General features: G+C 44.6%; 1 protein-coding gene across 1 annotated transcript; it reads right to left on the reverse strand.

The window, feature by feature from the left end:
* Positions 1–280: 280 nt before the first annotated feature.
* Positions 281–10869, reverse strand: LOC113009429 (mucin-2-like). Its single transcript, XM_026147707.1, has 11 exons — positions 10742–10869; positions 10424–10528; positions 10153–10320; positions 9916–10032; positions 9537–9716; positions 7223–9485; positions 3830–3934; positions 3659–3726; positions 3322–3438; positions 3016–3122; positions 281–2901 (listed from the first exon to the last, which is right to left on the reverse strand). Exons 1-11 carry the CDS (start codon positions 10788–10790, stop codon positions 622–624), a joined length of 5559 nt encoding a protein of 1852 aa, XP_026003492.1. The 5' UTR covers positions 10791–10869; the 3' UTR covers positions 281–621.
* Positions 10870–11258: the final 389 nt, after the last annotated feature.

The raw sequence follows: 11258 nt of genomic DNA on the forward strand, positions 1-11258 counted from the left end.
GTGTATTTTAATTTGTTTTAACCTGGTGTAATCTGACATATTGTGGCGGCTGCGGCTGTCAATTTTGTTTGGGTTTTATTTTTAAAATTAAACCCATTTTAACCGACTGGTATACATGTGTGACCCATGGGTCACACAGCAGATTTAGGAAATGGCCTTGAAACACTTCATTGTATCTTGATCACAAGTAATATACAGCAGATTAAGTAGAGAGAGAAATTTAGAAAATCAAAGGGACAAAGGGAAACAAATAAACAATAAATAAATATAATTGTGCTTCTTTCTTTTATTTACAAAGCATGCTTTGCTATTATTACAAGGACTCCTTTGTTTCACCCACTTGGTATAAACTAAAATCCAGACATATACATACATGGAAAACAATATGCATATAACACATATTTAAAATAAATATTATAAATAATATTAAGTATTGAACTGACACAATTGACTATGCCAACAAACAAAGAAGTCTTGCATACTTATTCCAAGTCTGCTTCAACAATACTCTATTACCTTTTTTCATGGACTTCAGTTTAACAGTGATTTCTAAACAACTCAAATCTCGAAAAGGTTTGTGACATCATATGTTTTTTTGTTTGTTTTTGTGTTATTCAGACTTCAATGAAAGGTAAAGAGAAGGAGTCCAAGCAGCAGATGGATCATTCCCAGTCTGATGGAACAAGCATCACTTTTGGTTGTGGAGGCAGTAGTTGTACTTGATCCTGCAGTTGAAGTTGTAGTTGGGGTAGTGGTTGTAATTTCAGTGGTTGTAGTTGGGGTAGTGGTTGTGGTAGTTGAGGCAGTGGGTGTAGTTGGAGTGGTGGTTGTAGTTGGTGTAGTGGTTGTAGTTGTAGCCGTGGTTGTAGTTGGTGTAGTGGTTGTAGTTGTAGCCGTGGTTGTAGTTGTAGTTGGTGTAGTGGTTGTAGTTGTGGCCGTGGTTGTAGTTGGGGTGACGGTTGTAGTTGTGGTGGTTGTTTTTGAGGCGGATGTTGTAGTTGGGGTACTGGATGTAGCTGTAGTTGGGGCGGTGGTTATAGTTGGGGTAGTGGATGGAGTTGTAGTGATAGTAGTCGGGGTGGTGGTTGTAGTTGTAGCCGTGGTTGTAGTTGGGGTGGTGGTTGTTGTTGAGGCGGTGGTTGTAGTTGGAGCGGTGGTTGTTGTTGAGGCGGTGGTTGTAGTTGGGGTGGTGGTTGTAGTTGGTGTAGTGGTTGTAGTTGCAATGGTAGTTGTTGTTGAGGCGGAGGTTGTAGTTGGGATGCTTGTTGTTGTAGTTGGGATACTGGATGTAGCTGTAGTTGGGGCGGTGGTTGTAGTTGTACTGGTTGTAGTTGGGACTGTGGTTGTAGTTGTAATGGTTGTCGTTGGAGCGGTGGTTGTAGTTGTAGTGGTTGTTGTTGGAGCGGTGATTGTAGTTGTGGTGGTTGTTGTTGGGTTGATGGTTGTCGCTGGGGTGGTGGTTGTCGTAGCACTAGTTGTAGTTGGGGTGGTGGTTGTAGTTGCAGCGGTGGTTGTGGTTGTACTTGCGGCGGTGGTTGTAGTTGGGGTGGTGGTTGTGGTTGTTGTTGCGGCGGTGGTTGTAGTTGGGACGCTGGTTGTAGTTGGGGTGGTGGTTGTAGTTGCAGCGGTGGTTGTGGTTGTAGTTGCAGCGGTGGTTGTAGTTGTTGTTGGGGTGGTTGTTGTAGTTGCGGTGGTGGTTGTAGTTGTAGCTGGGACGGTGGTTGTTTTCGCGGCGGTGGTTGTAGTTGCGACGGTGGTTGTTGTTGGGGTGGTGGTTGTAGTTGCGGCAGTGGTTGTGGTTGTAGTTGCGGCGGCTGTTGTAATTGGGGCGGTGGTTGTAGCTGGGGTGGTGGTTGTAGTTGTGGATGTGGTTGTAGTTGGGACAGTGGTTGTGGTTGCGGCAGAGGATGTAGTTGTAGCTGGGACGGTGGTTGTTGTTACAGCGGTGGTTGTAGTTGTGGCGGTTGTTGTAGTTGGGGCGGTGGTTGTGGTTGCGGCGGTGGTTGTAGTTGTAGCTGGGATCGTGGTTGTGGTTGCAGCGGTGGTTGTAGTTGCGGCAGTTGTTGTAGTTGGCGCTGTGGTTGTAGTTGTCGTTGGGGTGGTTATTGTAGTTGCGGTAGTGGTTGTAGTTGTAGCTGGGATGGTGGTTGCAGCGGTGGTGGTGGTTGCGGCGGTGGTAGTAGTTGGGGTGGTGGTTGTAGTTGGGGTGGTTGTTGTAGTTGCGGCAGTTGTGGCAGTTTCCGCGGTGGTTGTAGTTGGGACGGTGGTTGTAGTTGTGGCAATTGTTGTAGCTGTAGCTGGGACGGTGGTTTTGGTTGCAGCAGTGGTTGTTATTTCGGCGGTGGTTGTAGTTGCGGCGGTTGTTGTAGTTGGGTTATTGGTGGTGGTTGTTGTTGGGGTGGTGCTTGTAGTTGCGGCAGTGGTTGTAGTTGGGACATTGGTTGTGGTTGCGGCGGTGGATGTAGTTGTGGCTGGGACGGTGGTTGTTGTTACAGCGGTGGTTGTAGTTGCGGCGGCTTTTGTAGTTGGGGCGGTGGTTGTAGCTGTTGGTGTGGTGGTGGGTGTAGTTGCGGTGGTTGTAGTTGCGGTGGTAGTAGTTGCGGTGGTTGTAGTTGCGGCGGTGGTTGTAGTTGGGATGGTGGTTGTGGTTGTAGTTGTAGCTGAGATGGTGGTTGTGGTTGCAGCGGTGGTTGTAGTTGCGGCGGTTGTTGTAGTTGGGTCATTGGTGGTGGTTGTTGTTGGGGTGGTGGTTGTAGTTGCGGCAGTGGTTGTAGTTGGGGTAGTGGTTGTGGTTGCGGCGGTGGATGTAGTTGTAGCTGGGACGGTGGTTGTTGTTAAAGCGGTGGTTGTAGTTGCGGCGGTGGTTGTGCTTGTAGTTGGGGTGGTGGTTGTTGTTGGGGTGGTGGTTGTAGTTGTAGTTGGGGTGGTGGTTGTAGTTGTAGCTGGGGTGGTCGTTGTAGTTGTAGTTGGGGCAGCAGTTGTAGTTGGTGCTGCAGAACAGGCAACACCTGATACTGTACCAACGCTCTGCATGAAAGGTAGAGAACCCAGCATTGAAGCAGCTGCACACAGGTTTGCAGATGCGCAGCCGTAACCTGGATACGTGCCGGTGCTGCTTTTGACTGCAGATGAAAAAGAAGAATTTCAGGATATGTTTTAAATTGGCTACTTTCCAGGAAGCTTAATATATTTCATGCAAAAAACAACTTAACAGCTTTTTAAAATTTTCCGCTCATTTATATGTCAGAAGTATCACAAAAGAATTTGAAATCATCTTTGATTGAAAACCGATGACACAACTGATACAACATAAAGACTTACTCGTTGATTGGAAGCATTGGTTCTCCACTCCCTGACACTGTAATGTGGAGGAGCACTGACCAGTGGAAGGGTCACAAAAGTTGCATACTCCACCATTATTTGACTGAGAAGCAGGATCTGAAACAGAAAAGAAGGCCATTTCATTTCAGAACAGAGACTCTTACAACATCAGATTATTGTTTTTATTTCTTTATATTATTCTTTTGTCATCAATGAGCAATGTAGTATTTAACTTACTTGGCAGAGTTACTGAGTTGCAGTTATCTGTGTTGCAGCATTGAGCAGAAGCCAGAGCACTTTGAAAACCCAGGTCGACTGAAAATGTCTGAGAGGTTACGGCTGGACACAGGAAGGAAGATGCACATGCCTTGTAGATTTGTGTGACCGGAGTTCCAGATGAAGTAGCTACAAAGGCAAAGTCCAGTTTGTTAATGTTGATGGAACACAAATAGCTTCACAGTGGATGTAATTTAGTGAAAATATTAAATATTATATGAGAAAACATTACCTAGAATGGTAGCTGTAACACACATTGGTTCCGATGAGGAGCATGTAAGTAGTGCTGTGCTTGAACATGCTGAATTTGTGCAGGTTTGGCACTGGAGGGCTCCAGCTGCAATCAGGAGAGGAATACAGAAATGATCATCACAATTTAAATATATAGCAAATAGGAGATGTTTTGAAAGTTCATATTGGGTTACAGCAGGTTACAGTTGAGTCAATACTACTCACTAACTTTGGAAAAAAATTACAATGTAAGATAAAAAAAGATTTAAAGCTTTAAATTAGACTCCCTTCTACCTGCAGGTGAAATGAGTGTAGTTACCTGTGGTGGAGAGTGCCCAGAGAAGAAACAGAGAAAACAGCAGCTTCATTGTGATGAACAGGTCAGTTCTGCAGATTAGTTTCCCTGGACTGTGATACTAAAGCTGAGGAGCAGCACTGCACTTTATATACTGAACAGGTGACATCAGGTTTGGGTGTGTTTACATTTTTACAGCATGATCATTCATACAGTCAAGTCTTCTTTCGTCAAATCATGATGTCAAAGCATCTTACCACGCCTTTCTTCTTCAATTAAACAACAAGTATTCATGCATCAAAACAAGCTCAGAAATTTTCTTTTACGTTGTTAACTTTTCATTAAATAAGAATGACTTCATGTCCTGTTTCATGAGTCATAATTGACACAACTTAGATTTTTGGTAAATGGTAAATGGACTTCTTGCACAATGGTCCATCATTTATCGCAGGAGTTACGTTTTGGAAACAGCCTGCGACAGATTAAATCTGCAAAGTAGCCAGCTTTATTTTTTAAAAATATTATAGATGTTTTAAGGCTGTAAAACCCCTCATTACACACTTTATACACTGAGTTTTTTTGAGTTTATTATATTATTTATCATTTCTAGTCTTTGGTTTCTTTGTTAGAGTTCTGTCTTGTGGTTTATGTCTCTGTGTAATCCTTAGTTGCTGTCTCCCCTGTCTGCTATATCCCCGTGTCCAGTCAGTGTCTGCCCTGGTCCCACGTCTCTGTTCCCTCTGTTGTAGTGCCTGCCTGTGAGTCTGTCGCTGTGTCCCAAAACGTCGGTTGCATCCTCCGGAGGCCGCATTTGAAGGCCAATTACGTCACAGTCAGGCGACGAAGGCTGTCCCAAATCGTCGACTCCTTCAAATGCGGCCAACAAATGCGTCCTTCATTTCCCCGAATTTGAAGGCTGGGTCGGGTGTGTCCTTCATGGCCCACCATATCCCAGAATTCATAGCGCGGCCCAGCAAAATTTCAGCTGCCAACAATGGCGGCCGCTGCTAAGTTTTAAAATTAGTCTTATTACTCTTTCTGGGTCACAAAATAAACTTAAAACATATTTTCAGGCGAGATGTAGCTGTGTAAATCTCAAATATCTGCTTGATTTATCAAGACATCGCATATTTGAAAAAGTGCGCCGACGTTTTCGGAGACGTCTGTTACCCACCCGCTCGATAGCAAGCCGGGGGGTGCAGTGGTCACTCGAGCCGGCAAGAACAGCGGACTCGCGGCTTCATCGTTTTCAGATCCCCGCTCTTTTGCTACTCAGGTTAAACATGATATATAAGTCACTCGGATAACTTAAAAATGTAATTGTTTGCCTTTTTTTCTGTGTTTTATTTGTTCCTGAGTAAATCGGTTTGGCTGTGATTAAAGTTATAGTTTTTACACAGCTGAATAAACGTCAAGCAGACAACTGATTATCAGAAGTGTGACATCAAATGGTGCAAGTAAAGTGGTGCTTGACCACTAGCTATTAACGTGTGTCCCTAGTGCTCGCGGTGGCCAACCGAATTAACCCTCTTGCCCAAGGACAATGTCCCGCATCCGGAACAGAGGGGAGGCATAACCCTCAGAACATTTTGCGCCCCTAGGAAGTCCAACTTCCCGTCCTAAGTACTTTAAATAACTCTGGAAGCATCACTGTGGACTCTAACCGCCAGTTTATTATCTGATGCCCGGGTCCCACCCTATAATCAATATGGGAATAAAATTCCCTGACCAAATGTCCTAATCTAATCTCAAAGTAAACGAAAAAAGAAGTAGCAAGAGCATGAAAAAACGATACCAACATGAGGTTGTTGACGAACTGGTGGTGAACGAGAGTCTAGGTGGAGCTTAAATCCTCAACCTGATTACCCAGAATCAGCCTCAGGTGTACAGGAGTGCAGGAGAGATGATGGCTCCGCCCAGGGGTGGAGACCAAGGAACTCGGGTGAATGATGGAACTTTCCAGTCAAACCTCAAGGTCCTGACAGAGGATCATTGCCTTATTGTGTAAGTGTATAAACTCTATAACATTTAAGTACTAAAGGCTGGACAATAGAGAATGCTGCAAAATATCACTCAGATTTGTGGTGGAGAGTTCCCTGCCCTCCTCCCAGAAGATGACCCTGCTGATGGTCATGAAAACTGTACAGAGGATTGTAAGCAGCAGCCTCCCCAGCACCAAATGCATGTGAGATAGGTGAGTCCTGAGAACTGCCCCTGATAAGCAGAGCTGGTTTTCGTCAGTTATATCGTTATCGCAAATTTTCAAATGTATATCGTGATAAATATTTTTGGTCATATCACCCTGCTCTAGTGTGACGCGAACTTGTGGACAGGTAATGAAAGCAAAATAATTGGAGAGATACTCCCGCTGCGTTTTACTGTCTAGCATAAGTGATCTCCTGCTTTTATTTACAGAGTACAGAGCTGCTGCTTTGCCGAGTGGATTTCTGGCTGCGGGCCGAGGACCCGATACAGCGGTGTATTTTAATTTGTTTTAACCTGGTGTAATCTGACAAATTGTGGCGGCTGCGGCTGTCAATTTTGTTTGGGTTTTATTTTTAAAATTAAACCCATTTTAACCGACTGGTATACATGTGTGACCCGTGGGTCACACAGCAGATTTAGGAAATGGCCTTGAAACACTTCATTGTATCTTGATCACAAGTAATATACAGCAGATTAAGTAGAGAGAGAAATTTAGAAAATCAAAGGGACAAAGGGAAACAAATAAACAATAAATAAATATAATTGTGCTTCTTTCTTTTATTTACAAAGCATGCTTTGCTATTATTACAAGGACTCCTTTGTTTCACCCACTTGGTATAAACTAAAATCCAGACATATACATACATGGAAAACAATATGCATATAACACATATTTAAAATAAATATTATAAATAATATTAAGTATTGAACTGACACAATTGACTATGCCAACAAACAAAGAAGTCTTGCATACTTATTCCAAGTCTGCTTCAACAATACTCTATTACCTTTTTTCATGGACTTCAGTTTAACAGTGATTTCTAAACAACTCAAATCTCGAAAAGGTTTGTGACATCATATGTTTTTTTGTTTGTTTTTGTGTTATTCAGACTTCAATGAAAGGTAAAGAGAAGGAGTCCAAGCAGCAGATGGATCATTCCCAGTCTGATGGAACAAGCATCACTTTTGGTTGTGGAGGCAGTAGTTGTACTTGATCCTGCAGTTGAAGTTGTAGTTGGGGTAGTGGTTGTAATTTCAGTGGTTGTAGTTGGGGTAGTGGTTGTGGTAGTTGAGGCAGTGGGTGTAGTTGGAGTGGTGGTTGTAGTTGGTGTAGTGGTTGTAGTTGTAGCCGTGGTTGTAGTTGGTGTAGTGGTTGTAGTTGTAGCCGTGGTTGTAGTTGTAGTTGGTGTAGTGGTTGTAGTTGTGGCCGTGGTTGTAGTTGGGGTGACGGTTGTAGTTGTGGTGGTTGTTTTTGAGGCGGATGTTGTAGTTGGGGTACTGGATGTAGCTGTAGTTGGGGCGGTGGTTATAGTTGGGGTAGTGGATGGAGTTGTAGTGATAGTAGTCGGGGTGGTGGTTGTAGTTGTAGCCGTGGTTGTAGTTGGGGTGGTGGTTGTTGTTGAGGCGGTGGTTGTAGTTGGAGCGGTGGTTGTTGTTGAGGCGGTGGTTGTAGTTGGGGTGGTGGTTGTAGTTGGTGTAGTGGTTGTAGTTGCAATGGTAGTTGTTGTTGAGGCGGAGGTTGTAGTTGGGATGCTTGTTGTTGAGCTGGTTGTTGTAGTTGGGATACTGGATGTAGCTGTAGTTGGGGCGGTGGTTGTAGTTGTACTGGTTGTAGTTGGGGCTGTGGTTGTAGTTGTAATGGTTGTCGTTGGAGCGGTGGTTGTAGTTGTAGTGGTTGTTGTTGGAGCGGTGATTGTAGTTGTGGTGGTTGTTGTTGGGTTGATGGTTGTCGCTGGGGTGGTGGTTGTCGTAGCACTAGTTGTAGTTGGGGTGGTGGTTGTAGTTGCAGCGGTGGTTGTGGTTGTACTTGCGGCGGTGGTTGTAGTTGGGGTGGTGGTTGTGGTTGTTGTTGCGGCGGTGGTTGTAGTTGGGACGCTGGTTGTAGTTGGGGTGGTGGTTGTAGTTGCAGCGGTGGTTGTGGTTGTAGTTGCAGCGGTGGTTGTAGTTGTTGTTGGGGTGGTTGTTGTAGTTGCGGTGGTGGTTGTAGTTGTAGCTGGGACGGTGGTTGTTTTCGCGGCGGTGGTTGTAGTTGCGACGGTGGTTGTTGTTGGGGTGGTGGTTGTAGTTGCGGCAGTGGTTGTGGTTGTAGTTGCGGCGGCTGTTGTAATTGGGGCGGTGGTTGTAGCTGGGGTGGTGGTTGTAGTTGTGGATGTGGTTGTAGTTGGGACAGTGGTTGTGGTTGCGGCAGAGGATGTAGTTGTAGCTGGGACGGTGGTTGTTGTTACAGCGGTGGTTGTAGTCGTGGCGGTTGTTGTAGTTGGGGCGGTGGTTGTGGTTGCGGCGGTGGTTGTAGTTGTAGCTGGGATCGTGGTTGTGGTTGCAGCGGTGGTTGTAGTTGCGGCAGTTGTTGTAGTTGGCGCGGTGGTTGTAGTTGTCGTTGGGGTGGTTATTGTAGTTGCGGTAGTGGTTGTAGTTGTAGCTGGGATGGTGGTTGCAGCGGTGGTGGTGGTTGCGGCGGTGGTAGTAGTTGGGGTGGTGGTTGTAGTTGGGGTGGTTGTTGTAGTTGCGGCAGTTGTGGCAGTTTCCGCGGTGGTTGTAGTTGGGACGGTGGTTGTAGTTGTGGCAATTGTTGTAGCTGTAGCTGGGACGGTGGTTTTGGTTGCAGCAGTGGTTGTTATTTCGGCGGTGGTTGTAGTTGCGGCGGTTGTTGTAGTTGGGTTATTGGTGGTGGTTGTTGTTGGGGTGGTGCTTGTAGTTGCGGCAGTGGTTGTAGTTGGGACATTGGTTGTGGTTGCGGCGGTGGATGTAGTTGTGGCTGGGACGGTGGTTGTTGTTACAGCGGTGGTTGTAGTTGCGGCGGCTTTTGTAGTTGGGGCGGTGGTTGTAGCTGTTGGTGTGGTGGTGGGTGTAGTTGCGGTGGTTGTAGTTGCGGTGGTAGTAGTTGCGGTGGTTGTAGTTGCGGCGGTGGTTGTAGTTGGGATGGTGGTTGTGGTTGTAGTTGTAGCTGAGATGGTGGTTGTGGTTGCAGCGGTGGTTGTAGTTGCGGCGGTTGTTGTAGTTGGGTCATTGGTGGTGGTTGTTGTTGGGGTGGTGGTTGTAGTTGCGGCAGTGGTTGTAGTTGGGGTAGTGGTTGTGGTTGCGGCGGTGGATGTAGTTGTAGCTGGGACGGTGGTTGTTGTTAAAGCGGTGGTTGTAGTTGCGGCGGTGGTTGTGCTTGTAGTTGGGGTGGTGGTTGTAGTTGTAGTTGGGGTGGTGGTTGTAGTTGTAGTTGGGGTGGTCGTTGTAGTTGTAGTTGGGGCAGCAGTTGTAGTTGGTGCTGCAGAACAGGCAACACCTGATACTGTACCAACGCTCTGCATGAAAGGTAGAGAACCCAGCATTGAAGCAGCTGCACACAGGTTTGCAGATGCGCAGCCGTAACCTGGATACGTGCCGGTGCTGCTTTTGACTGCAGATGAAAAAGAAGAATTTCAGGATATGTTTTAAATTGGCTACTTTCCAGGAAGCTTAATATATTTCATGCAAAAAACAACTTAACAGCTTTTTAAAATTTTCCGCTCATTTATATGTCAGAAGTATCACAAAAGAATTTGAAATCATCTTTGATTGAAAACCGATGACACAACTGATACAACATAAAGACTTACTCGTTGATTGGAAGCATTGGTTCTCCACTCCCTGACACTGTAATGTGGAGGAGCACTGACCAGTGGAAGGGTCACAAAAGTTGCATACTCCACCATTATTTGACTGAGAAGCAGGATCTGAAACAGAAAAGAAGGCCATTTCATTTCAGAACAGAGACTCTTACAACATCAGATTATTGTTTTTATTTCTTTATATTATTCTTTTGTCATCAATGAGCAATGTAGTATTTAACTTACTTGGCAGAGTTACTGAGTTGCAGTTATCTGTGTTGCAGCATTGAGCAGAAGCCAGAGCACTTTGAAAACCCAGGTCGACTGAAAATGTCTGAGAGGTTACGGCTGGACACAGGAAGGAAGATGCACATGCCTTGTAGATTTGTGTGACCGGAGTTCCAGATGAAGTAGCTACAAAGGCAAAGTCCAGTTTGTTAATGTTGATGGAACACAAATAGCTTCACAGTGGATGTAATTTAGTGAAAATATTAAATATTATATGAGAAAACATTACCTAGAATGGTAGCTGTAACACACATTGGTTCCGATGAGGAGCATGTAAGTAGTGCTGTGCTTGAACATGCTGAATTTGTGCAGGTTTGGCACTGGAGGGCTCCAGCTGCAATCAGGAGAGGAATACAGAAATGATCATCACAATTTAAATATATAGCAAATAGGAGATGTTTTGAAAGTTCATATTGGGTTACAGCAGGTTACAGTTGAGTCAATACTACTCACTAACTTTGGAAAAAAATTACAATGTAAGATAAAAAAAGATTTAAAGCTTTAAATTAGACTCCCTTCTACCTGCAGGTGAAATGAGTGTAGTTACCTGTGGTGGAGAGTGCCCAGAGAAGAAACAGAGAAAACAGCAGCTTCATTGTGATGAACAGGTCAGTTCTGCAGATTAGTTTCCCTGGACTGTGATACTAAAGCTGAGGAGCAGCACTGCACTTTATATACTGAACAGGTGACATCAGGTTTGGGTGTGTTTACATTTTTACAGCATGATCATTCATACAGTCAAGTCTTCTTTCGTCAAATCATGATGTCAAAGCATCTTACCACGCCTTTCTTCTTCAATTAAACAACAAGTATTCATGCATCAAAACAAGCTCAGAAATTTTCTTTTACGTTGTTAACTTTTCATTAAATAAGAATGACTTCATGTCCTGTTTCATGAGTCATAATTGACACAACTTAGATTTTTGGTAAATGGTAAATGGACTTCTTGCACAATGGTCCATCATTTATCGCAGGAGTTACGTTTTGGAAACAGCCTGCGACAGATTAAATCTGCAAAGTAGCCAGCTTTATTTTTTAAAAATATTATAGATGTTTTAAGGCTG

Source organism: Astatotilapia calliptera, chromosome 17, assembly GCF_900246225.1.
Source record: "Astatotilapia calliptera chromosome 17, fAstCal1.2, whole genome shotgun sequence".
Taxonomy (NCBI): domain Eukaryota; kingdom Metazoa; phylum Chordata; class Actinopteri; order Cichliformes; family Cichlidae; genus Astatotilapia; species Astatotilapia calliptera.

Excerpts from the sequence above, each read along its gene's own strand:
- LOC113009429 (XM_026147707.1), bottom strand. The coding sequence starts at position 10,790 with ATGAAGCTGCTGTTTTCTCTGTTTCTTCTCTGGGCACTCTCCACCACA. Across the intron at positions 10,529-10,741 it reads CTGGGCACTCTCCACCACAG|CTGGAGCCCTCCAGTGCCAA; the intron begins GTAACTACACTC and ends TCCTGATTGCAG. Across the intron at positions 3,935-7,222 it reads CTTCTCTTTACCTTTCATTG|CTGGAGCCCTCCAGTGCCAA; the intron begins AAGTCTGAATAA and ends TCCTGATTGCAG.